The sequence below is a fragment of the Anopheles gambiae genome, chromosome 3 (genome assembly GCF_943734735.2).
Source record: "Anopheles gambiae chromosome 3, idAnoGambNW_F1_1, whole genome shotgun sequence".
Taxonomy (NCBI): Eukaryota; Metazoa; Arthropoda; class Insecta; order Diptera; family Culicidae; genus Anopheles; species Anopheles gambiae.
In genome coordinates, this window is record NC_064602.1 from 32906160 (window position 1) to 32931146 (window position 24987).

The window sequence follows — 24987 nt, forward strand, 5'->3', positions numbered from 1 at the left end:
AAATGCAATCCAAACTTACATTTGGCACAAAAACTAATACACGTTTTGCCTGCTCATTGTAGATCGCAGCTGAGCAGACGAAAACGACGACCACGACCGGTGGCGGCGGCGGCAGCGGTGCGACAAACGGTGGACAAAAGTCCACCGGTGGAGCATCGTCCGCAGCGCCGGCCGGTGCGGAAATGCAACGGTACCATAGCTCCGACTCTATGTGCTCGTTGAATTCGGTCAGTTCCGGCTGCTCCGCCCAGGACAAGAGCAAGCAGAAGAAGAAGGGCTGGCTCCGCAGCTCCTTTACCAAAGCCTTTTCGCGCAATGCCAAAATCTCCAAAACCAATCGCCATGTGACGGCGGGTGGCAGCAATGGCGGTGGGTCGACGACGGCAGCGGCATCTGGTACAGTGCCGGACGGTGCAGCAGGCAACCATCATCATCATCACCACCACCACCATCACCATCATGGGTCGGTGCTGGAGAATGGCACAACGACGACGACCACCACGACGAGCGCGCTGGGGCTGAAGCAGGCCGCCGGCATTCCACCGCCACCCGGTGCGGGACTGCCGCCACCGTCACCAACCAAAGGCAGTCCGCACAAAACGATGACCGTCATTGACAATGGTGAGTGAAAAAAATATCCTTTTGTATCAAAAATATTTTACTAATTTAGTGTTTTTCTTTGTCCTCTCCAAAAACAACCAGCCAAACCCGTCGATGCGATCGTCGAGCTGAACGGTAACCCCGTGGTGGAAGATCTCAAGAAGCAGCTGCGCGAGAAGGATCTCGTCCTCACCGACATCCGGCTCGAAGCGCTCAGCTCCGCCTCCCAGCTCGAAAGCCTCAAGGACACGGTGATGAAGATGCGCCAGGAGATGATGAACCTGAAGCAGAACAACGAGCGGCTCCAGCGGCTCGTCACGACTCGTTCGCTCGCCGGCAGCGAAGTTTCGCTCGGCCCCGTCAGCCCGAGCGGTTCGATCGGCGAGCCGCGCCGCTACAGCCTAGCGGCTGACAACGGTATGGGCCGGGCACCGCTCGAGCTGCCCCAGAACCTGGACGAAACGGAGGAGGACAATATTCCGCCGGCACCGGCGCCAGAACCACCGCCAGCACCGCTCAGCCCGGCCATCATCGCGGAACTGTCGCCCACGATCGAGCGGGCCGCGATGGTGAACGAAATACTGACCACGCCCGCCGAAGATGTGGCCGATCCGGTCGATGGGAAGAAGATTTCGATCGCGGTGTATCTCGGCCAGCCCGAGTCGTTCCCGAAGTACGCGGAGGAGATGAACGAATGTGATAACTACTACCACTCATCGCCGGACGATGAGGAGAAGGGTGAGGCCGGTGAGAAGGGTGGCCATCCGCGGGGTGGCTCGTTTTCGCTCAGCAGCGGCGTCGAGACGAACGAGTTCGTGATCGCGTACACGTACATCTCGGGCAAGACGACCTGGCAGAATCTGGACTATATTGTGCGGAAGACGTTTAAGGACTATTTGTCGCGCATCGATCCGGGCACGAATCTGGGGCTGAATACGGACTCGATCACGTCCTACCATCTGGGGGAGGCAAAGCGTGGACCGGAGATGGGTTTCCCCGAGCTGCTGCCGTGCGGGTACATCATCGGGAACGTGAAGACGCTGTACATTTGCTTGCAGGGCGTCGGCAGCTTGGCGTTTGATAGTTTGATTTTGCGGAACATCGTGCACCGGTACATTTCGCTGCTGACTGAGCATCGGCGGTTGATACTGTGCGGGCCGAGCGGGACTGGAAAGTCTTATTTGGCGCGCAAGTTGGCCGAGTTTCTGGTGGCGAGGGCTGGGCGGGATAATCCGATCGAAGCGATCGCTACGTTCAAGTAAGTGGAGTTGTTCATTGAGAAGATTAATATTTCTTGTTACTTATACTAATTGCTCTCCACGCTTTCTTGTCTCATCAAACAGTGTCGACCACAAATCATCGAAGGAGCTGCAGCAATACCTTGGACACATCGCGGAGCAGGCCTCAATGTCCAACGGTGCGGCCGAGGAGCTGCCGGCAGTGATCATCCTGGACAATCTGCACCATGCGTCCGCCCTGGGGGATGTGTTCTCCTGTCTACTCAGTGCCACCGCTGCCAAGCTGCCGTGCATTATCGGCACAATGTCGCAAGCCACGTGCAACACGACCAACCTGCAGCTGCACCACAACTTCCGATGGGTTAGTAAATGCATGTTTAATTTGCCAAACAATACAGTATTTTAAATATTTATTTTTTTGTAATTCTTCTCTTAAAGGTCCTGACGGCGAACCACATGGAACCGGTGAAAGGTTTCCTGGGGCGCTTCCTGCGCCGCAAGCTCTTCTCGGTCGAGCTGCAGAACCAACAGCAGCAGCCCCAGCTCGAAAAGGTGCTCAAATGGTTGCCCACCGTCTGGCAGCACATCAACAGCTTCCTCGAGACGCACAGCTCGAGCGATGTAACGATCGGTCCGCGGCTCTTCCTCTCCTGCCCGATGAATCTGCCCGACTCGCAGGTATGGTTCACGGACGTGTGGAACTACCATCTTGCGCCGTACCTGATGGATGCGGTCCGGGAAGGCGTACAGCTGTACGGACGGCGCGGCGGTGCTTGGGTCGATCCGTGCACGTACATACGAGAGACGTACCCGTGGCCGGTCGGACCGACGACGGTGCCCCAGCTGCGCCAAATTACGGCCGACGATGTGGGGCTGGAGGCGAGCGCACCGGGCAATGCGGAGAATCAGGACCCGCTGCTGAACATGCTGATGCGACTGCAGGAGGCAGCGAACTATAATGGCAATGCCGAGCAGGATTCGGACTGTGCCAGCCTGGACTCGAACATGACGCACGACAGCTCGGCCGGTGCGGAGTAAGGGCGGTTGGGACCAGCATTAGCATTGCATGATCACACCACTAGTTAGAAGAACACCAAGGAGAAAGAGAGAATGGGAGAGAAAGGTCCGATTTAATAAGGAGATTTTTTCACTAATTAAGCCGATATTGGTAATCGAAAAACCCCACGAAACCGATTACAAAGTTGCAGTGGAGCATTCCTTCTGAACCGAGAACACACTCCGGGACTGTATATACTTTCCCAATCTACCGAAACACACAGTTGTTGGGTGGAAAAGGCGTGAAAAAGGCTATTAATTAATTTCACTTCGCTGGCCACACACCGGTTTGCAATCGGTAATGCTAATGAAAACTGCAGCAGCAAGGCACGGCCAGTGAGAGAGAGAATGTTGTGTCATCATTGCCGTTTCGTGTCATTATTAAGGCTCATTAACGCAAGTGAAACCATTAAATTAATTAACAATGTGTCCTAGGGGATGAGGCGCAGAAGAGTGTGGTGGTTGATGAAAAATCAGGACCAAAAAAAACAAACTCCAGAACACCGAAAACAGCTCGAGAGAGAAGAGAGCAGAAGAAAGAGAGAAAGCGAAGGTTTTTAAGGGTAGATGGGAAATGAGCGTGGCGGTAAATTGCAATTTTGTGATATCAATTTCACACACACACGCGCGCGCGTGCACGATTGGGGATGGGATTAAGGTGGTCATGCATGCAAAAGTGCCAGGTAGAGAGAAAGAGAATGAAAAGAAGTCACTTATTTCGTGAATCATGTCATAAGTAACAAAAAAGGGGAAAAAATGTTGTGTACAGCGCCCCCTAGTGGCGGAGACGGAAAGCAACCTGTGCGAGCGTGTAATGCGTGTTGCATACAAAGCAGGCGCAATTGATTGAATGTCAAAAACGATTGCTGTAATTGAACTAAACAAAAAACGGGTGGTGAAGCCGAGCAGAGTGGGAAAAAAAGGAAACTTCTTTTTGATTGATTGTAACCGGCCACCTGCTTTTCGATAGGCGCTGTGTGGAGCCGCGTGACTGAACTTTTGTGTGTAATAGTTAAACGAAATTTATTGGAAACAAAAATACTGCCTCCCATTAGCGAAAACGGATTTGGGGCGTTTCAGGGCCCAACAGAAACAGACAGAAACACATACACACCAACCAAATTGCGTTCAACGGAAACAATAATGAAATTGTGAGAGAAACTTTTCAAAAAGCGACGATAAGAACAGAGAGAGAGAGACAGAGAGGTAGAGTGTGTGTGGTTAGGCATACATTTAATGTTGTACAGTCAGTATGTCGTGTCGCGTGGATGTAACAGTAAAGTAAGCTTAAGCTTTATAAGGAAAATCATACACACAGACACATCACATTACTGTAGCATTTTTCCCTCCGGAAACACCTAAATCCCCCAAATAATTAACCTCTCGGTTTGTTTGGTGCCACGTTTTTGTGCACTTGTTATGTGCACACGCCCGTAGACTTTTGGAATGTGCTTTTGAGGCAAAGGAATTCCCTAATTGGGGGAAAAAAGGCTAAGCGAAAAAGGGGTATTAGGTGTGTGTTTGTGTATTTCCGTTTGTAAATAGCACTATCACAACCAGCAAAATTGTATTCTTTAACGTTAATCCCATTTTTACATTAAAAATACCCACGCGCAGCGCAAAAAAGCACACCGCGGCTACTCACGACGGAGTAGAGTGGCAAGCAGTATATCATACGAAAGGGGTAACCTACACTACCTATCTACTATATACATAATACATACATAATATCATAATCAATTGCGCTCGTGCTGGCGTGCGGCACGTTTCATCTCTAGCTAGCTGTATGAAATTTAGTCCCTACGAAAAAGCCCCTTTTCTCCTAAGAAGGAGCCGTTGTGTGCAAAGCGTAACACCGAAACGTGCTAACACATTTATACACATATACAAATCCTCTCCTCCCCTGGGTTCACTCTTAATGCCCACTCCTTTCCCTGCGTGTGTATTCCCTCGTTAACGCTAAAGCTCGTTCGATTGTTTGTCGCTTTTAAAGCTTTAATGTAAAAAAATGCGTTTCTCCACTACCACCGATAAGTATCCCTTACACTACTTACGACGGGAACAGTACTGGGGTGGAGCTTTACAAACATACACACGCACTCGGTTACTTTGCGCGCTCCATGTTTTGTACAATAAGTGTAGCATAATTCTTTACTGTGGAGTTTCCCGTTTTGCTCGTTTTTGCTCGCCGGCTTGCAATGAGTTTTTTTTTGTTGTTTTCGTGCGACGAAAGTGCTTTGTGTCGTAGCTGTAATTAGTGCTTCTTCTTCTTCTTATCTGACTGGGTCCATCCGTCGGATCCGTTTTGCCCCCTTTTGCGTACTCCAAAGCAACACTACTCATCAAAATGCGGATAATCATTCAATCAAGCTACAAAAAATTCAACAGCAAAGCAAAACAAACAACCAAACGATATTACACTCATAAAACTCGTGATAACAAAATAATAACATTGCAACTGAAAGTAAAAGTAACAGTTCTTGCTCTGAAACAATGATTAAAAGCAGCTGAAGCTGACAACTGCTGGTGTTCTACGTATATGTAACACCGCTTTCATAAAAAAAAAACAGGAAGCAAAGAACCAACTAGTACCAACATACGCAACAATTAACTTTACTATGCTAAAAGAAAGCAACAGAACCACATAACATTAAAACAAGTAAAGAAAAAAAAAACAGATAATCTTCCCCCATAAAATGAAATCAAACAAGAGTGATAAGAAACACAGAAAAAGATGGTTCGAGATATGGATGAAACGCAAACACACTGAAAGAGATAGAAGTGAGAAGCTGGAAAAGAGAAGAGAATAGCAAAACTCAAACGAAAAATGGTGGAAAACGAACAGCGGGAAAGTACATACACACACTCACACAGCTATTAAATTATTAAAGAAAAGAATACAAAAAAAAACAAAAGAAGCAAATAAGTGTCCACTGAAGTGAATGAGGAACCGATAATATCACACAAAGAAGCAATGAAGGAGATGGCGCTTCTATCAACGTTTAATTTCAACTCCAACGTGTGCTGCTCGTCCTGTCCTCCAACAACAAAAAAAGGTAAGCTTTTACCCCGTTTTCATTCTATTATCTAATAAAAAAAGGGTAAAGGGTTTAAGCCGAAACAGTCGGTACTAATAATCTCTTCATAATATGTCCTTTTTTTGGTGTTGGGAAAGCCGTACCCCGTAGCTTCCTGCTGTTGTCCATCTTAGGCACGTCAGTAGAGACACACATCATCGGGACATAACAAAGGAAAAAAGGTTCCTGTTCCTTTCTGTTTCTCTGGGGTTTGTTAAATTTTGCAACAAATGCAAATCAATCCTTGGTGAGGGTTTGCTGGTGGGAGGGAAGAAAAAAGACTCCATCTTCATACATCCTTTCCTCAATCAAAAAAGATCGTAGATTGTATCGATTACTCCTGACTCAGCCAGTCCAATGTGTTTCCCTCCCCCCCCCCCCTTTTTTGGACGACAAAAAAGCAGACAAAAATCGCCCAAATGTTTCACTTCGTTTGTATAATACGCTTGGGTATGGGTGGCACGTACACCCTCCACTCTTAACCACAGCATAATACGAGGATGGTGGCCAGCCAGCCAGTGTGATTCCCCTAACACACAGCTCGTCTGTGGATTAAAAAAGGGATGGTTGGGGAGAGAAAAACGTTTCCAATCCTTTTGCGGTACAACAAAAACCCTCACATTTCTTTCTTATTTAGGCGATTGTGTGTGTGTGTATCCGTTTGTGGGTTAAAAATGACCAATCTACTGCCCCTCGTTCCAAATGGGAAGCAAACCAAATAGTTGTCCGATTGTCAATGCCGTTATTAGAATTAATGAACTAACCTTCGGCAGCAGACTCCGGGTCTAGGAAAAAGGGGCTTTTTTGCCACTAGATTTTGGTAGTAGGCGCTGGTGGTGGAATGGTGGTAATATGTCTATTTCTTCATGCCGATTCTTGATTGAGTGGCGCCTCGATCCGATTGAGGCGCTTTCCTTTTTCCCCATGTTCATGTAAACCGCACTTCCTTCCGACAAAACCACAACCACCACCCACCCAACGGAGCACAAGAAAGCTCTGCATACCAATCAGTTTATCGATTATCCTGCCCTCTGCTACGGATTTAAGCCACAAAAACCACCAAACGAGTCCTTTGCTCTGCGTCCTTGGCTGTGTAACAGCTTCTTTGTTTTGTGTGGCTCTTTTTTCTTGTTGGTTTGTTACTATATTTATTTGTCCTTTTTCTTGGCCCGCTCCAGATGGTCTGTGTCGTTCGGCGGACGACTGTCGATCCTCATCAATCGCAGTGTCGCCCTCAGAAAACCTCACCCCCAGAGAGGCACCGGAAACGATGACACCAACGCCACAGTCACCGTCCAGGAGAAGCAAAAGAGTGAGGTAACATTTTCTGTTTTCTAAATATAATTAAATCGTAATTAAATTTTAATGGATTGGTAATTATTTCAATTATTTCGTCGTAAACCCTGTGCGCTCTTCGCTGAGCTGTGTGGTGGTGGAGCGTTGGCTGTGTTTTTATCTGTCCTGCCAGGAGGCCGGTGGCGCAAAATCGAGCTGTTGCTCGGCGACGGAAGGACTTGGCCGGCGGCTACGGCCAACCACTAGCGAAGCAGTTCGGTTGGCAAAAGGAATGTGGCCTAGATTGCAAGCCCTTTCCGCCTTGTCGATTCGTAGAGCACGCCCAGAGCTCACTCTGTGGCAGGAAAATTCATTTCCAAAAGCAGATGAAATCGACTGCGGCGGGAATTTAATTCGTTTCACCTAATGGAATATTCTTCTACGCCCGGAGAACGCTCACTGCTGTGGCTGTGTTGGATGAAGAGGATGCGCCTGGTGAATTCACCAGGAAACGTACATGTTCCCTGAAGGAGAACCGACACCCATTGTGTGGTTACATATTGGGGGGAGGGATTTTAACACCACCACCGGCTGAAAGTAGAAAGACACCGCACCGAAAAATACCATTTTCCCCGCAGCCATCGCTTTTCGGAATCGCTCGATTATAATATTCATTCAAATTTAAAGCGAATGCAAATCGAGTTGCTGATTAAATATTAATAAAAAGTCAAGGGCGGGAGGCAACTTTTGCGGTGGGTGAAGAAGGTCCTCCAAAAAAGCCCGCTTTTCTATACAGCTCCCATACCTGCCAGAGTGTGTCCCACTTTCAGGGAAAGATTCCCCCTTGGGGGGAGAGACTTGAAGGTGAGGTTGGAAGTTGTGGAAGTTTATAATTTATATTGCAAACTTTCATCGTGGCCATAACAATTATGACAGTTAGTTTTAAACAACATCTCCCGCCTGGCCCGGTGACAATGTTATGGGAGGAGTGGGGGGGGGGGGGGGAATGAAGTATTCTGCATGGTTCCCGGAGTGGCACGCTTTGGGAAGAGTGGTCTACTGGGGGGAAAGAATGTATATTGAAAGAAGGAAGTGTTTGCAGTTCTACTTTAATTTCGGGCTTTTCTACCTGTTTAACCCAGTTAAGTTGAGTTGAGATTTGGTAAGGATATTGTATCCTCTCTTAAGATATTCACACACACAAAAGCACTCCTCGCAAAGTCTCAAATGCGTCAAAGCGACTAACTCATTTAACAACATTCAATGAGATTTAACTCATTCACTCTTTCGAGGTAAAGCTCGCTCGGAACTGAATCGTATTTGAATCATTAATTTTTAATTTTTAATTTTTAAATTTTAGATTCTAATTTTCTAAAAAAAAATTTTTTTTTCTCAAATTTTTGATAATTCGTGTTAATTTTTGTTAGGTTAAGAACATAGGTAATAAGTATTATTTAAGCATTTGTGTAACCAAAAGGTAGACAAATAAATATGAATATGAATATGAATATGAATATAAAACTCTTCGTTGGTTGTAAAATCATTTTCCAAATTCATTCAAATTATTCAGGCTCCTATTCTTACCCATGGTCTTCTCCTTTTCTTCTTCTTCCTTTTCCTAGTCGTCTTTCTCCTCTTCATTTGTCACTTTCTTTTTCTTCTTCTTTTTCTTCATCTACTTCATTTTTTTCTTCTTTTACTTTTTATTTTACTTCTTCTTCTTATACTTTTTCATTTACTTCTTCTACTTTTGCTTCTACTTTTTCTTTTACTTCTACTTTTTATGTTACTACTTCTACTACTTTTTCATCAACTTCTTCTTCTTCTTCTTCTTCTTCTTCTTCTTCTTCTTCTTCTTCTTCTTCTTCTTCTTCTTCTTCTTCTTCTTCTTCTTCTTCTTCTTCTTCTTCTTCTTCTTCTTCTTCTTCTTCTTCTTCTTCTTCTTCTTCTTCTTCTTCTTCTTCTTCTTCTTCTTCTTCTTCTACATCTATTTCTTCTACTTCTTCTTCTTCTTCGTTTTAGACTGCCTTCTTTAAAAGACTACCCTTTTACATTCTCAATTACATCCTACCATAGAGCCAAACTGAGCTCGCTCTCGAAATAGACAACGAACTCGAGGAGCTCTTTTACACCTCTGCTCTGAACGGATCACTCAGGTGAACTTCTTCTTGGTCCAAGGTCCAAGTCTAACAACCTCATCAAATGTCCCAATCCCTCACCTTAGCTCTTGGGTCATTCTCATTCTCCAAACACCCTGCAGTTGTGCACAAACGATAGTGCATAACTTACTCAGGGATTTGAAGGCATATTGATTCGATTTCGGGACAGATTCGGGTGCGCGACATCTTCTTCCTCCACCACCTCTACCTCCCTGGGTGCAGTACAAAATAGTGTGATTAAATATTTATTATTTAACATACAAACAATCAATCCAGTTCGATCTCTCTCTCTCTCGTGTCTGTGTTGCATGTGCCTGTTTGTTGTTGGGTCTATGTTGGGCACCGGCATCCAATGGTGCGGGAACGAGTGGTACAGAGCAAAGGTTGTTAAATTCATTTTCACTTTTTTGTGGCTCGTTTTTAGATGTCCCGTGCATAGCGCGAACTGGCCGGGACCGATCGTTGCCATCGCTTTTACAGCATTTGTTTGCGCGCCGACGGGCGCTTTGACCGGGCGATGTGTTGGTTGGGTTGCAGCCACCATCGTGGCATGGACTGGAAAATTGACCGGCTGGGTCGCTTTTTTTTCGTTAGGGAGAGGGGTGTACGAGTGAATTAATGAACGCAGCACTCCGAACTGTCCGAAACTGCCGGCTGCCTTTGGGGCTGCTGGGGACCGTGTGTGCACAAAAGACGGGTGTGGGGGGAGACCTAGAGGAATGAACAGTCATCGCGACGCGGGCAATGTGCAACAGCGCGTCGTTCAAATAGCGGCTAAAGGCGTAAGTGGTGGACACGTGTGAAAGGGGGGGTAGTTGGCACATGGACAGCTACAACAAAAAAGCCCCAAAATCTGTACATATGAAACTGAAAACCAGTAAAGGCATGGGGATAGAGAGAGAGAAAGCCGTGAAACGGGAGGATGTTTTGTCTGGTGTTGTTAGCTTTTCATTTTCGAACGCGGTAGTAGTGCGGGATGCAGAATTAGACCCCCTTTTCTCAACCTCCCCCAACTGACCTGCCCATCCGTCATGGACATCAAACGTCATCTCCCTTCAAACTTCGGGTTCGTGGAGGGTGTGGGTGACGGTTTATAGTCCCGCTTTGGGATTTGTTTTAATTTCGGCGTGTACGGGCACACCACGACGCGACCGTATGTGCGTGCGTGTCTGTATGTTTATTGAATGAATGTACAAATAGTGGCGGCACAATTGGATTTTGGGAGTGCTGCTCAGAGGCGCGCGCGCGCTCTACCAAGGATCATAAAAAGTAAACAAATATACTAAAAAATGGAAAGAGAGAAGTAGAGATCGAGAGAGAGAGGAAAGCTGCATCGGAAGGCTTTTGGGTAGCTTTTAGTGCAATAATAAAAATACATGTATAATACACACTTGCTCTGTCTGTTGTCAGGCCACATTCTCTCCTGAAGTAGTGATTAGAGGTAGCGGATAAGAAAGTGAGAATGAAGTTTTTGTTGTTTTTTTCGAATATTTAACAAAAATATTTAACAGCAATCGGAAAGACGCATGTTTGAGATAAAACTAGAAGTGAAAGAATATATACATATTCAGGAAACCTCGATTAGCGAGAAATTTAGTACGGATCCAAGGGAAATTAATTGCTGTTGGTCTTACAGGATTGCCCAATGTCGTTTGGTTGTTTCACGTAAATTTTTGGACTCATCCCATGTTTTTTCAGATCGTTTATTGAGCATTTACTATAATTTTTTAATCATTTGTATTAATTTGAAATGGGACGATTCCAATAAATCGTGGGAACGATCCAACAATCCGTAGGATACGTTGAATAAATCGTGAGACAAATCCAAACATTTACGAGGACCAATAAATCGTGGGAAACCCTGTATCTTGAAGCTATTTGATTGTTTTTGATACTGGAGCTTAAAATCCGGAGTACTGTCCCAGATAACATTCATTTTATTGTAGAATTGAATAAGCTAGAAAGTTCGGAAACGGATATTTTGAAAATCTTCTTAGTTCTCTCTTATCAAAGTTACACTATACTTGTTTGTATGTAAGAGTTATGCAGTTTCGTACATCAAACGATAGCAAATGCCATGCTTCAAACGATAACTTATAGTATACTGTAAAAATTATTTGTATCTTTGTGTAGTTTCTTAAATTTTCACCATTTTCTAGAAATATTAGCGTGAATTTGTGTCTAGAAAGACAACAAAGCTCATTGTGAGAGTTTTATTCGATGGGAAATAATGTAAAACGCCATAAATCGCGACTTTATTAGTCAACATGTTTTTGGAGATGATATAACAAGCAGACCAACATTCAATGTCCATGCTCCCGCAACCTCTAATCGCACCTCAAGAGCGTGTGTGCCAGTAGAAATCAAAAAATTGCATGACGACAACAAGCAACGCAAACAGGCTTCCCGCACCTTCTTGCCGGATACCCTTCGTGCTGCTACATCCTGGGTGGTTGATGTGAAAAGGAAAGTTATTTTTCACACATACACATGACCGTATGCATACGTGTGTGTGTGTGTGTGTGTGTGTGTGTGTGTGTGTGTGTGTGTGTGTGTACAGATATAGTTATACGTCCTCTTGTTTTTTCGCCCCCCCCCCCCCTCGCTTTCGGTTGAGTAAAGCTTCACGCAGGGTGTATGTGAAAAATATTCACATTTTACTACACGCGAGTTCAAAACACATCAAACTCTGTTTGTAGGCCCTTTCATCGAAAGTGAGGAGGGGGGGCACAAAAAAGGACCCTTGTACGAGCTTTAGAGGCATTCCGCATTCTGGACGGGAGCAAAAACGCACACAAATTTTATACTATAAAACACACGACTGCGTTCCCTTTGATGCGACGAGAATTGGCTGAAATCCGGTCGAGTAACGATAGGTGCACCAAATGTTTCTTGTTTTTTAATGAACAACTCAACGTCAACCTCGTACCGAAGCAGTTGTTTTCTCGTTTGTTTTTTATTTCCGAATGCACCCCTACAATTCTCCATTTTTTGCGTGCCTAAATTCAGGCTGCAGGGGGGAGTGAGTCCGTGTAGGGGGGAAGGCAATACATGTGGATGATGTTTTGATGAATACCATTTACTCATGCGAAGCCCCGAACACGGATCGGATTGTTGTAAATTAATTGAAGCTTGCTTCAAAGCTAAGTCCCCTCCCATGGCCTACGCCAATATGCGTTGACATACCACAGGGAGAGAGTGTAAGCGAGGTGGTTTGATTGAATTTGGCCTCTGCAGCCTTTACACACGGCTAGCTCTGTGGTTTGTTGAAGGCTTATCCTGCTTCCGGCAGTGAGTAGTCAAGCGAGAATGAGGCATTTTCAGGCTAAGCTGTTTAGTAGCGAAATCCCTTATGATGGAAGGAATATTAAAACGGGATTTGCACACATGCGACAAACCGGAGACAACACTGAGCAGCTTAAAATGGGTAAAATTGATTCCCCGGAAGTGCATACATACAATGAAGTGCATGGTTGGAACAGTGACAATGTGTTACAATAATGTTCGGGGTGATTCCGGGATGTCAAGGTAACACCTAAAGGTAACTAATGCCCATCATCTAAAGCCGTTTTGGATCAACAATTGAAGTCGAGCGTATAGTTCATCCAGTATTACGAATGGGGCCATATGCTGTTGTCTAGGTAGTGAATTTTGGGCATTTAAACCCATTTATGGATGAATTATGAATGTGTCGTCTGAAGCTGTTTTAGCCACACTTTTGTCACTAAATATGGGATGAATCTATATTTCGAGCTGAGGCCGTTGTGTGTCAATCACCATTGTCAGTGTTCTACTTAATTACTAATTGCACAAGTAAAATGTATTCTGACTCTGACTATCAAAGTGGAATTTGAACGAAACAATGTTTCGGACTGGATTGTCTGGTATCATTTTGAATGACACGGTCAGCATATTGAAATTGGAGCTCAGTAAGGATATATTACACTCTATATGTGTCTATGTGTCAAGTTCCTTCTTGCCCTCTGGTTGATCCAACCTTCTAGTCTAACGCGTGTTCTTTGGACCGTATCTTCAATCTCTTCTATATCTTCAACTGCTACAAAAACAACAGAAAAGTATCATAAGCATAGCTTCAAAGATACACCAGAATTGACTATTCGGGATTGAGATAGATCGTATGAACAACGTCCTCTTACACAGACTGCAGGTTGAAGTTGTGTTGATACCTGACATGTTACCTATGAGCGGTTTAATGTGTTTTACAGATATCAGGGAAATACCAAGGGGCCGTGGTACAGTCCCGTGGTACAGTCGTCAACTCGAACGACTCAATAACACGCCCGTCATGGGTTCACGCCTAGAATGGACCGTCCCCCCGTAGCAAGGATTGACTATCCGGCTACGTAGTATTGAATAAAGTCTCGAAGGCCTGTATAGGCCGGCATGTCCGCGTAGGACGTTTACGCCAAATAGAAGAAGAAGATATTCGGGAAATATGCTTGAATTAAATCGGTATTAGATTTAGGTAGATTATTCCACACTGGAGGAGTATGTTTGGATTGACAACTGTTGGCCGCTCTCTGGCACCAATCGGCGAAGACATCCAGCCCGAAACAAACTCATAAAGTTACTGTTACTGTTAAGTACTGTCAAACGCTGCAAAGCTTCTTCTTCTTCGTTTGGGGGCTTGGCTTTCAATGACTTATTGATCCCCCCATAGTAGGCTAGTCAGTCCTACGTATGGTGGCAAGGTCCATTTGGGACTTTAATCCATGATTTGGGGCATGTTGTTAAGTCGTACGAGTTGACGACTGCACTACGAGACCGGCTTAACGCTGCAAAGCTACAGTAGGTAAAATTAATTCAGGACATTGTCATGTTTGGTCAAGCAGTTGCAGTAGTAAAATAGCTTACAATAAAGTTTTCTAATTAATGGAATGAATTCACAATCAGTTATAACCTTTAAATATACAGGTTTGAAACGTACGAAAAAATAGTACGTGTACATAATGTATCATGTGTATGCACTGTATTTGTTTTGGCATGGACGTTTGTTTACATTTTTCATCAAGAAATTAGAACGATTTTTTTACTGTTATTGATGTGAACTACTAGCAAAATTATTCGTAGAATCTCTTCCCCTGTGGCTGAATATTTATTAAAACTATGAAAATGCTTCATTTTGGAGATGAAAAATTAGCGCGTTTTGCAGTGCATCATACCAGGTCTATAAAACATCTAACAGATCTTGTTCGAATGGTGCTAGAGCGCCGCCTTAGCTTGCCTCATGGCAGGATGCTGATGAAGGCCTGATGTATCCTTTCAAACATAGTACATTCAACTTATTCGTGTGTATGATTTGCTTGATAAGTCCAAACAAACTATTGACATTCTTTATTGAAATTCCTTACTAAAAGTGAATTAAAATTAAATACACTACACTGCAACACGTTTTCAATTAGTCACTACAATTTCTAAATGATCTTAAATGTATAAATAAAGTGACTTCATTGCCCGTTACACGAAGAAATAGCGATTATATTAGCTAAACAGCACAAGAAAAAAAAAATCAAAAGATTAATTTACTTCACCCTTCCCGCACACATTTGACTTTGACTTGTTGTAGCACACGACCAAGGCGCAAAACCGCCACAACAACAACAGCAGTGTGTACTTTGCGCGTTGTGCCGTGCTTGGGACGGACTCTTATCACGCTCGTTCTCATCATTCGCCTTAGCCAACTGGTCAGGAAAAGATGAAAGGCAACGGAGTGCTGATGTCGATGTGCTTTCCCACACCGGCCACACGGCCCGGACTTCTGCACCGGTCGGTTGGGAACCGGTCCGATTTGGGCCGAACTGATTTGGCCGCTGTCCATCGATCGCGTGATCGCGCAAGACGCCAACGCGCTCTCGTGTTGGGCAATGGAAAAGCGGCGGTACGTGTTGGGTCCGATGGAAAACCGCGCGCACGGCAATAATGGTGTGAAAGTTGCCCTTTCGCACCTCGCGTGCGCCTGCCATTCGCGGTGCCGCGGTGATGAATCGCGTGCAAACGCGCCTGACTTCCCGTTCGTCGAGGGCTGTGCCAGCCATTAAAAATGCGGCGGCTGGAGAGGAAATAAAATACGATAAGAAAGTAGATGGAAAAGTAGGGAAAAGTAGAATAAACAACGATCCTTACGAATGTTTCTTCCCGTTTGCTGAAAGTTTCTATCCTTAATTCCTTCACTTTGCTGTCCAAATATTCATTTTACGTCCAAGAGTCCAGTACGAGTCCGTTACGCAATACGCATTCAGCCTTTTTTGCGCTTATTTCACGCCAAATCATACGCCAAGGGCCAGCCGTGTACCGTGGGTGACTGTGTAGCCGTATCGAGTGTCGTGCCGTGTCATGCCGTACCGTAGGTCGCATAATCCCATCCATCCATCCATCCCATCGTTCGCTTCGCCTCGCGCGCGTCTGAGTGTAGACCGAGAAGCTTTTGATCGATTCGATTCGATTAAAATGCGTTCCAAAGCGCTCCAGGGTGGAGATTGAAGGTGAAACGGCGGGAGAGACGAATCAGCTTCAAAGAGTCCCTGTCCTCCCCCTGTTCTCCTCCTGTACGCAGTCTCCTTTTGGCAGCTGGCAGGAACATTATCCGCTGGTGGGAAGGAGTCCAATTTATGCTGACTTCAAGAAAATGTTGAAACAAAGTAGAGGAGTCAGAGAGAGAGAGCGAGAGAGAGCGAGAGAGGAATGTTAAATAAAGCAAACATACAACATCGTTTTCGAACTTTGAACCGATCGATTGCGGACGGGAGTGAATGAAAGATTCATTGGGCGATTTGGCCCGAGTGTGTCCACGCGCGCGCTCGGCCTTTCCCCGGTCAGTCAGCCTCACAGCCTATCGACCCAGTTATTTTTTTTTTTCTTTCATCCTCACCCTCGCCTGTCCAGTTTTTCAGAAAGGCTCGATTTTGATGTGCAAAACTTTTAATGGCCAATGAGCATTAAACGCTGCGGCTCGCGTCGGTGTACTCGCACTTCAAAAATCAATCGTCGTTTGGATTTCGTACACTTTTTTCCGTTTATGCGTGCCGGCGGGCGGTTCCGAAAACGGGAAAACTGATGGTGGAAACGAAAAGCTTGTTTTAACGAGAAATTGACGGTACGGATTGGAATTTTCTGCTGTGCGTACCAAGACTACGCGGTGACTAAGAAGATGAAGAAGTAGAGCCGGCGGATTACATCGAAATTGGAACAAATGATGCCTTTCCGGCCGGCACGGCTTGGCGCATAAATTTCCCCTCCTGAAGGATTTTTTCTTTGTTTGGCTCTCTACTACGGATTAGTTCTATTTTTAAAACCCCGAGACACATGTGTCCTCTGGCTGCTTGCGCACATAAGAGGCATAAACTTCTAATTAATATTTTTCCACCCTAAAACTCTGGGAGTATTTATTTTCGGTTGCATATTTGCTTCCGCGCTCCATTTCGAACGACTTCGATATATTATTGAGGAAAAAGTGATGGGAAATTGCATTCCAAACCTACCTTCCACTAGGCGAAGCGTGTGCCGAGTGTTCTAATTTTATTATCACACACTTACAAACACACACACACCTTTTCCCATTTGAATGGGGAGTTTTTCTTTTGAAAAGTTGTTAATTAGTTAGGAATTTTCTTACGGTTCACGGCTTGCGCCCTCCTCTCCTGCACACTGTGGACCTACCGCGCACACGCGTGCGCTTGATTTATGCACACGCGTGACTTCCTTTCCCTTTTTGTGTGCAGCTGATCAGCAGCCAACACCTTAGGAGAAGGTTTGTAGGTTGGAAGGGGGTTTTGGGGTCTCCCGCAACAAGACCACCAAATTCGGGGACCAAATTCTTTCGGGGTGAATTTCTGGACAGTCCTCGACGGTAATACGTATGCATTTTTCAAAACAAGCACTTAAAGATGGAATGTTTGGGCTAATGTTGGGGGCCTCTAACAGGCATTGAGGGTGTTAGTTTTATGCAATGGTTGTGGAGTCAGATAGACGTTCTTATTCCACTCAGTAATGTTCATTATGAAAGAGAATTTCAACATTATCTTATTCGTATTCAAAGGGACGTTATTTGATGTTACGTACAGTTAATCAAAAATTCGTTTGTATCTGGGAAAGAAGCTAGAATAGAAACAAACACTGGGTATAGGGATCGGGATCCAATGTAAGGACGGGTCCCGGGCATAGGGATAATGGTATAAACAGTGAAGGCTTCAGATTAGATACTACCCCAAACTAAGATGCAGCTAGGACCTGAGCTATGCTCAACGGGAATAGGTTCACTATCATGAAAGTTTCATGAACAGGAACATTGGTTAGAGCTTAACATTTTAAGACAATGGATGGCATCATGAGCAAGAAGACCGATTTGGTGGACAATAATCACAGAATATGGTCTACTCCTGTGTAAGGCGGTTGATGCGTTGCAAAGACACCAGCGAAGACACTCCAATATCCATGATGGTCTACATTGTACAGGATGGCAACGCAGTAGTATATACAAGTACTCGATCTAGATATAGTACTGCGTATCTAACACATAAGTAAATGTTGAAATACTGTCTTATTTATTATTTTTTCGAAAAGATTACATCCAGTTTTGTGATCAACTTTCATCCATAATTGCAATGGATTCAGGTAGAAGTATGGTAGCCAGATCTCGGTTGCTGCTAAAAACGGACGCTGGTCACATTATTTTGTTTTCGAAAATTCTTCATCCTGTATCCCTTTTAAAATCGTAGGCTGAAATCTCAGCCTATCAGCTGTTTGCATTGTATAGCAATATCCGAGCTGCTATCAAAGTGGATATAAGAGCCAATTATGTGACTTGAGTGCTTGAGAAAAAGTATCAAAAATGCTCATTTTCTATTATGTTCCGTGTCTATTATGTATTATGATCCGAGCACTCGATTTGTCTCTGGTTTGATATATCGAACTGAACCAAGGTCATTTGCATTACCTGGCTCAAATGGAGACCGTTTTTTGTCCAACAGCTTTCCGTCAGGTTAAAACTACGGAAAGCGTTTTGTTTTATGGTTTAACTACTAAATGCATATATTTAAACCACACGAATTGCATGTATTTACATTCAAAAGGGATTTTTTGTAATTGTTCACTGCAAATAACAAAATACACAGAAATTAGAAAATTATATCTCAAGCGCTACTTTTCATGACATTGCCAAACACATTTAAAGAACAATTATATGCCATACGTAGAAATAATTATAAATTGGTACGATACTTACTTCCTGCGTTACGCGTTGCAGTTTGTTTTGACAAACAAATCCATTTCAGATCAATTTGGTAGCAATGTCTCGAGTCAACGAAAGAAATCTCTAACAAGCTTGTATAATACCGATTTCGTTTCAGTTCGTGTAGCGCGGTTTTCTGTTTGAATCGGGTAATCGACACTATAATATACTAGTGGGCTTATCCCAAGGTGTATAAATTTAGAAGGCTGATTTGTGTCGCTCCTGCTTATGAATGAAGATTTTAGGAGTGTTATGTGTATTTGTCAAGCCTCCAGAAAGCCTGCCAAAAAGTGATGTTCAAATTTGATTATGGAAAAATATGCTATGAGATCACCTGATCTACATTCACTTTAATTCTAGATTCCACCATCTGATGTCTTTAATGCACCTTGGGATTAACCTTGTTTTGCCACTTTTTCGAACAGGCTTTGAGGTTAGAATAATCTAGACTGAAAATTGCAGGCAAGTTTTGTGTGCGGTTTTGTATGGAGTGTTTACATGATTTCAGCCGCCAACTGTCAAACTCCATATAAAAAAAAGCTAACTAGAATCGTGAAGGGCCCCATTCTCGACATCACTTTGAACGAGCAAAATGGTCGTATTTCTGGAGTATGTCTTCGTAATATACCGTGTCGTTAAAATTACAGTCAAACGGTGCATCAAAGTACATCACCTGGGTTTGTTTGGGGAGCTATTTGAATGACGTGTTCAAAAGACATTTGAAACCTTTAAAATCTTTAAAGTATGTTTAAATACTTTTTAGAAAAGAAACGTTTTTGCCTTCAACAGCATTCAGCTCTAGTCCATAGGGTTCAGGAATGGCGAAAGGATGATTTGCCTTATTTCATTAGCTTTTATGAATGACCTGCAGCTTCTATTTGATTTGAAGTCATTGGAGCCCTTCAGTATTTGGGGATCTATACTAGGAAAGTACGAAGACGTTAAGCATTGGAGTTAGGTTGAATTCAAGAATTGTTTGATGATGATTTGAGATAAAATTCAGTTTAAAGTTCTGAGGTCAACTATGTAGTTTTACTACCTATAGATGCTGCCAGCCTGTTCATTCAATATCTGTTCAGTATCAATAATTTCAGCCAAAACATTATATTTTTGATATGATTTTTGTGGCTAAATTTGCTATTTTTGTCTTTCACAAAAAATATTTGATAACTCCAGTAAAAAAAAAACAATTCGTGTACTAAATCTGTACAATTTGCTGTAAGAGCTATCGCATTAGAAACCCCGCATGTCTCTGAATACTCGTACCTCGGGGAACCGTCTGTACAATATCTGGAATATCAGAGAGCTCCTCAATAGAAGCGAAAAAAGCAATATGAACCAAAACCTTAGAAATCTGCATGTAACATTTAATTCAAAACCAAATCCAGATGACTTCCCTTAAGCAGCTGAAATCAAAAAAAACATATCCACAACACCAGAATGGATCATGAAAGTAAGTCGGACAAATATGATTCACCGTTCCACTCCGATTGCGAATTAATGTATGCCAACCACCGGGCTATGCAGCTTTGTTATGGTGTCATAGACTCAACTAAAACCGTCCCTTCTTGCCAACCTTCGTTCCCTCCCGAACCACCAAACCACTCAAAACGTTCGATCGATTAATTCATTTACCCGAAGAACGCAGCGCCCGCCCGCGAAATCCGGTTTATTCGTCATTCGGCCGGCCAGTTCAATCACGCTGTCTGATTTTCTTTCCTAATGCGTAACATTTTCATTTGCAGAGCGTACCAATGAATCAACTGAATGCTGCTGAAGTGCCCACCCGAGTGCAGCCCGAAACAAGGGGGAGAAGGAATGCCGCCCAAATACTTTATTGCACACGATTCGCGTTTGGCCGCTGTGTGTGTGTGCCTGGGCTTGCAGATTGAGACGACAAAAAGCGCACCAAAAGCCCCCCTCTTCACACACCGGCGAGCGGGGCAGCACGGGAACTGGAACTGGTCAGCGTTTGGACATCGCTGGAGGACTTGGAGCAGCCGCGAGCCACGGAGCGAAACCTACGCGAGCGTGCAAAAACGGGGCCAAGGCGAGGGAAGGGGTGTACGGTGCGGTAACGCCTATGACACACATTTTCCGTGGCCGTGTTTCCGGCCCGGCACGACAAGACAGGCGCGCGCGCGCGCGCCCGTTCGTTTTGCAGATCTGCGATCAATTTGTCCAGTGAGTTATGAGTCATACCGCGACAGTGCGCTTGCCCTCCGGCGGCGTGCCGGGGGGGGGGGGGGGGGGGGGGGGATTTCTAATCCCGAAGGAAGCGAACGGGCGTTGAACAACGAACCAAATGTTGAAATGTTTGTGTCCCAATGCCGCTCCAGCCAGCCAGCCAGCTGGTGGAAGTGGAAGAATGTTAATTGATAATTCACGTTGCATTAACGCCGCTGTTTGACATCTTTAGCACTTCATTTACGGAGGGCAGCGAAGCCCTATTTAGTAGAGCCAGTGTGATACACAGTAGAGGGTAGATTAGGTTTTTAGATAGGAAGCGATTGTGTGTGTGGGGAGGGAGATGGGAGAACTTAAATGGGTGTAAAAATAACACTAAATGCGACACTCGCGACACGAGCCGTGGGTGCTGCTGCGGCTGCCGCGCAGATAAGTACAGAAATGTTTTGCTGGGAATTTATTGTATTTGAATGTTGATTTGCTGCCCTAACGATATTCAGTTAGGTTAGGTTTCACTGTACAATGCTTGGACTATGGCAGTGAGGTTTCTTGTTGATTTGTGCTAACAAAGTTGTTATCTATTCCTTGGGAATTATTCCCCTTTGTGGCCGCTAGAGGGGACTTTACCAGAAGTAATCGTTTTACTCTAGACAGATGAGATGTTTCCAGTTTCAAGTTCAAATGTGAAAAACAAACCAAAATCGGAATCGAAGTGACCTTCACATATATGGAGTACTGCTTGGCCATTCTAGATAGAATGATTATGCTGATAGAAACATACCGTCAATGCATCAATCAAAATTAACACACAAAAAACGAGATTAAGAGTTAGTTAAAATTAACACAAATAACTAATATTTGAATTAATTTGTACAGAAAATGGCACTAAAGCAAGATGAAACGGTATTATTTACACGCGTTAAAGGATGCTAAGTGATAAATACAAGAGTTTAAACATATATACAAAAAAAGCTAAATTAGCTAGAACAACAGCATACAAATACTGCGTTCAATTTGTAAAAAAATCTATTTGTTTGCTAAAATAACGTCAAAAAGTGTGAAGTCATGAAAATACATGTCACAAACATCGTAGAACTATTGTCTATATCATCTAGGCGTAGAGTTAATTGTATAAAAAAATCAAATGTTTCTATAATTACGCTACGCGCTGTTACTATCATAAACATAACAATGCCTATTTGACGATACAAAGCACAACAAAACAAAGAAAGAAACAGACTCCATAACGGTAAATAAAGGAAACTTAAGCATTACCTATTTATTATTTCAATTGTAAATAATATTATCTATTTTTTAGCTATTTTTAAAACCCCGAAAGAAAGTGACAACAGTTTGCACTGATTCCGAACACGCTTCCAGCGCAACATCATCTCCACGCGCAACCGAGAGCACGTGTGTGATTTGCTCTCTTTCGCGCTCTCTCTCTCTCTCACTCCACACACTCTACCAGCTGCGCGTTCGGATCAGCGCTACCTCCTGAAATGCATGCGCTCCCGTTCCTTGTGGTCACGAGTTTAAGGTAAAATTTTGCGATTTCGACCTCCCGCGGGCCCACGACGTACACGCACGCATACTGAGAAAGCGATGTACAGGGAAGTTGCTGAACTGCGGAACTGCTGAACAACTCACACCATCTCGCTCGCTGTGCTCCTTACCGAGCAGCCGCCTCCTGCAAATCCTGCGCTCCTGGTACTTTGTTCGGTTTTGTTCGAACGAATTCGAGTGCGGCAAACCCGGCTCCGTGCTCGATCGCGTGTGCGTGTGCGCGCGTGGCTGTGTGTGTGCGCAGAAAGCGGCGGATTTTGGCTTAAACTCGTGACCACCGCTACCAGGCGCGCATGAGCCGGAGCAGGTAGCTCAACGTGTGCGCACACGCAGCAAACGACGACGACACGCGGCAGCGGCGAAATTCGCCTTAAACTCGTGACTGTTTGTACCAGGGGCGCAGCAACTAAAGGAGGCTGCGCGCTAGAACAGCCTGGTGGTGCGAATGTGTGCGAAAAGGAGACGACACTATACGGCGCTCTGCTACCGGTGTGGTGTTGATGCGTCACGCACGGCGGAGTGAAAGAGAGCTACAGGAGTAGCAAACAAACAGTCAACAACACGTGTTCGGGGAGAGTAATATCACAGGGTGGTTCGGTTTTTTTGCTAATGTTATTCATATATTTTATATATTTTGTTTATTATTTTGTCTGTTTATGAGTACATATTTTTTCATTTCTGATAAATCTACAGTTTTAAACAGTCTATGAAGCAGGAAATAAGCGTAAAATACTGAAAATTGAAGTATAAAACATGAATTTAAATTTAATTGTGTTTTAAGCCGATTGGCCTCGTTCGCTTCTCAAATTTAATTTTTATCAAATTACTTTTATATAATCTCTAAAATTATGTCTCAAATCTCACTTATCTTACAATCAATTTTTTTTTTTTGAAAAATAAAGTATTTTGAGAAACATTAAATTAAATTATATTTTTTGGCACGTAGCATTATTAAAACGGCTTCATTCGCTTCTCAATTTATTTCAACTATTTGTTTTTCCTGTCCTACGTATTTTTTCTACTTAACTTACCGAACTTTTTCTTCACTTTTGGTAGAAAGCCTTCCTTTAATCAACTTACTTAGTCTGCATTGCACTTGTTCTAAAACTTCTAATTCTGTTTAAAACAAACAAAACGACCTAGTAATTCTTCCTTTCCCTCGATGGCTCTCCCATTAAAGGCGTGAATCTTGACGTGCACTTTCAATGACAATGCATGATAGCACCGGAAATCACCGAATAATTCGTGAGCCCCCCCCGGTACAAAGTGTGAAGATGCCACCCAAAGCTCCTTCGATTGCCATTTGCGGGTGGTTGCTCCTCTCACCCCCGCTTGATTTATAGCCCTTTGATGGCTATGCTGTGTCACCGTCTTCCTGGCTGTCTCTTCCAATTCACTTTAAACACGCGTGTGTTCCCATTATCTCGCACAGCCACCATCCGAATCGAACCGGAAACCGATTGATCAATCACACCATACGGTGGAAGGCGTGCGCGATGTGGCGTTTGTCCCTTTTGCATGCGCCCGTCTGATGCAGGCTGGCTGGCTGCGCTGGCTCACTAATTTATCGGATGCCCACAAGATGTCGATGAAAGACGCATATCAATGGCCCCCATTGCAGCTAGAAACGATCGGAAAAGGGGGATAGAGAGAGCAAAGTGGAAAGGAAATGATTATTAGCTAAAGGGATTTAATGTCGTCATGTATTTACTAGCGATAAGAGGGATTGGACAAGATAGAGAGTGAGAGTTGTGTGCTTCGAAATTAATGTTTCCGAATATCTTCTGTCTTCTTTGGTTCCGTACAAATACAATAGCCAGAGAAATCTTGTACTGCAGAAGCAAGATAGGGTTAAAAATAGACTCTAACGACAGTGTGTGACAAAAAAGAGTTTTTCTACGTTATACTGGAATTAGGTACATAGTACAAATTTTTAAAACATGTACAGCGAGACAATACTTTAAAACATATATTGATTAAATAATGATATAATTCTATTTTTTTATCTTTTCATCCGAAGCTCTCTAATCTCTAATGGCTTTCTTTCCCGTCACGCACTGTATCACGCATCAGATGGAGCTCAATTTCCGGGAAGCGTAATCTGTAACCAAAACGGTAATTAGATGCCCTCTCTCTAACAAGCATCGGTGGTTCAGTGGTAGAATGCTCGCCTGCCACGCGGGCGGCCCGGGTTCGATTCCCGGCCGATGCAACCGATATTTTTACCTTTTATTTTTAAAATTGTTCGATTTTTGCCCCGATTCCCTATTCATTCATGTTTGCTGAATGTTTCGCTTACTAACCAGAGACACCAAACCTCGTTCAACAATGTTGCACACACTTGAAATGCCGCCCAAATACCGCTGACTTGGAAGCGGATCTTCCTTCCCGGTTGCTTCACCGTCCATCATCATCATCATCATCATTGCACACCAGTCATAGCAACCTTATTCGCAAACATCATTATCGCCAGCTTGTCTGAGTGAGCTAGCTCCTCTACCCTTCTCTCCACCCTTCTATGGTTCGGGCCCAATCCAATGGACGACAATGGAAAGTGCATATCTGGCTGCGTTTACGCATCG

General features: G+C 44.1%; 1 protein-coding gene and 1 non-coding gene across 14 annotated transcripts in view; both read left to right on the forward strand.

Moving 5' to 3' along the window:
* LOC1271327 (protein sickie) overlaps window positions 1-3367 on the forward strand; it is a 279487-nt gene extending 276120 nt beyond the window's left edge. For all 13 annotated transcript variants that reach the window (XM_061659110.1, XM_061659104.1, XM_061659105.1 and 10 more), the window contains 4 exons: window positions 63-621; window positions 703-1858; window positions 1944-2199; window positions 2277-3367. In XM_061659110.1, the coding sequence (XP_061515094.1) occupies window positions 63-621; window positions 703-1858; window positions 1944-2199; window positions 2277-2876 (2571 nt within the window). In that variant the 3' untranslated portion in view covers window positions 2877-3367. The remainder of the gene's footprint in view (window positions 1-62; window positions 622-702; window positions 1859-1943; window positions 2200-2276) is intronic.
* Window positions 3368-24546: 21179 nt separating this feature from the next.
* Window positions 24547-24617, forward strand: Trnag-gcc (transfer RNA glycine (anticodon GCC)). Its single transcript has one exon. It is a non-coding gene; the product is annotated as a tRNA-Gly (tRNA).
* The last annotated feature ends 370 nt before the right edge of the window (window positions 24618-24987 follow it).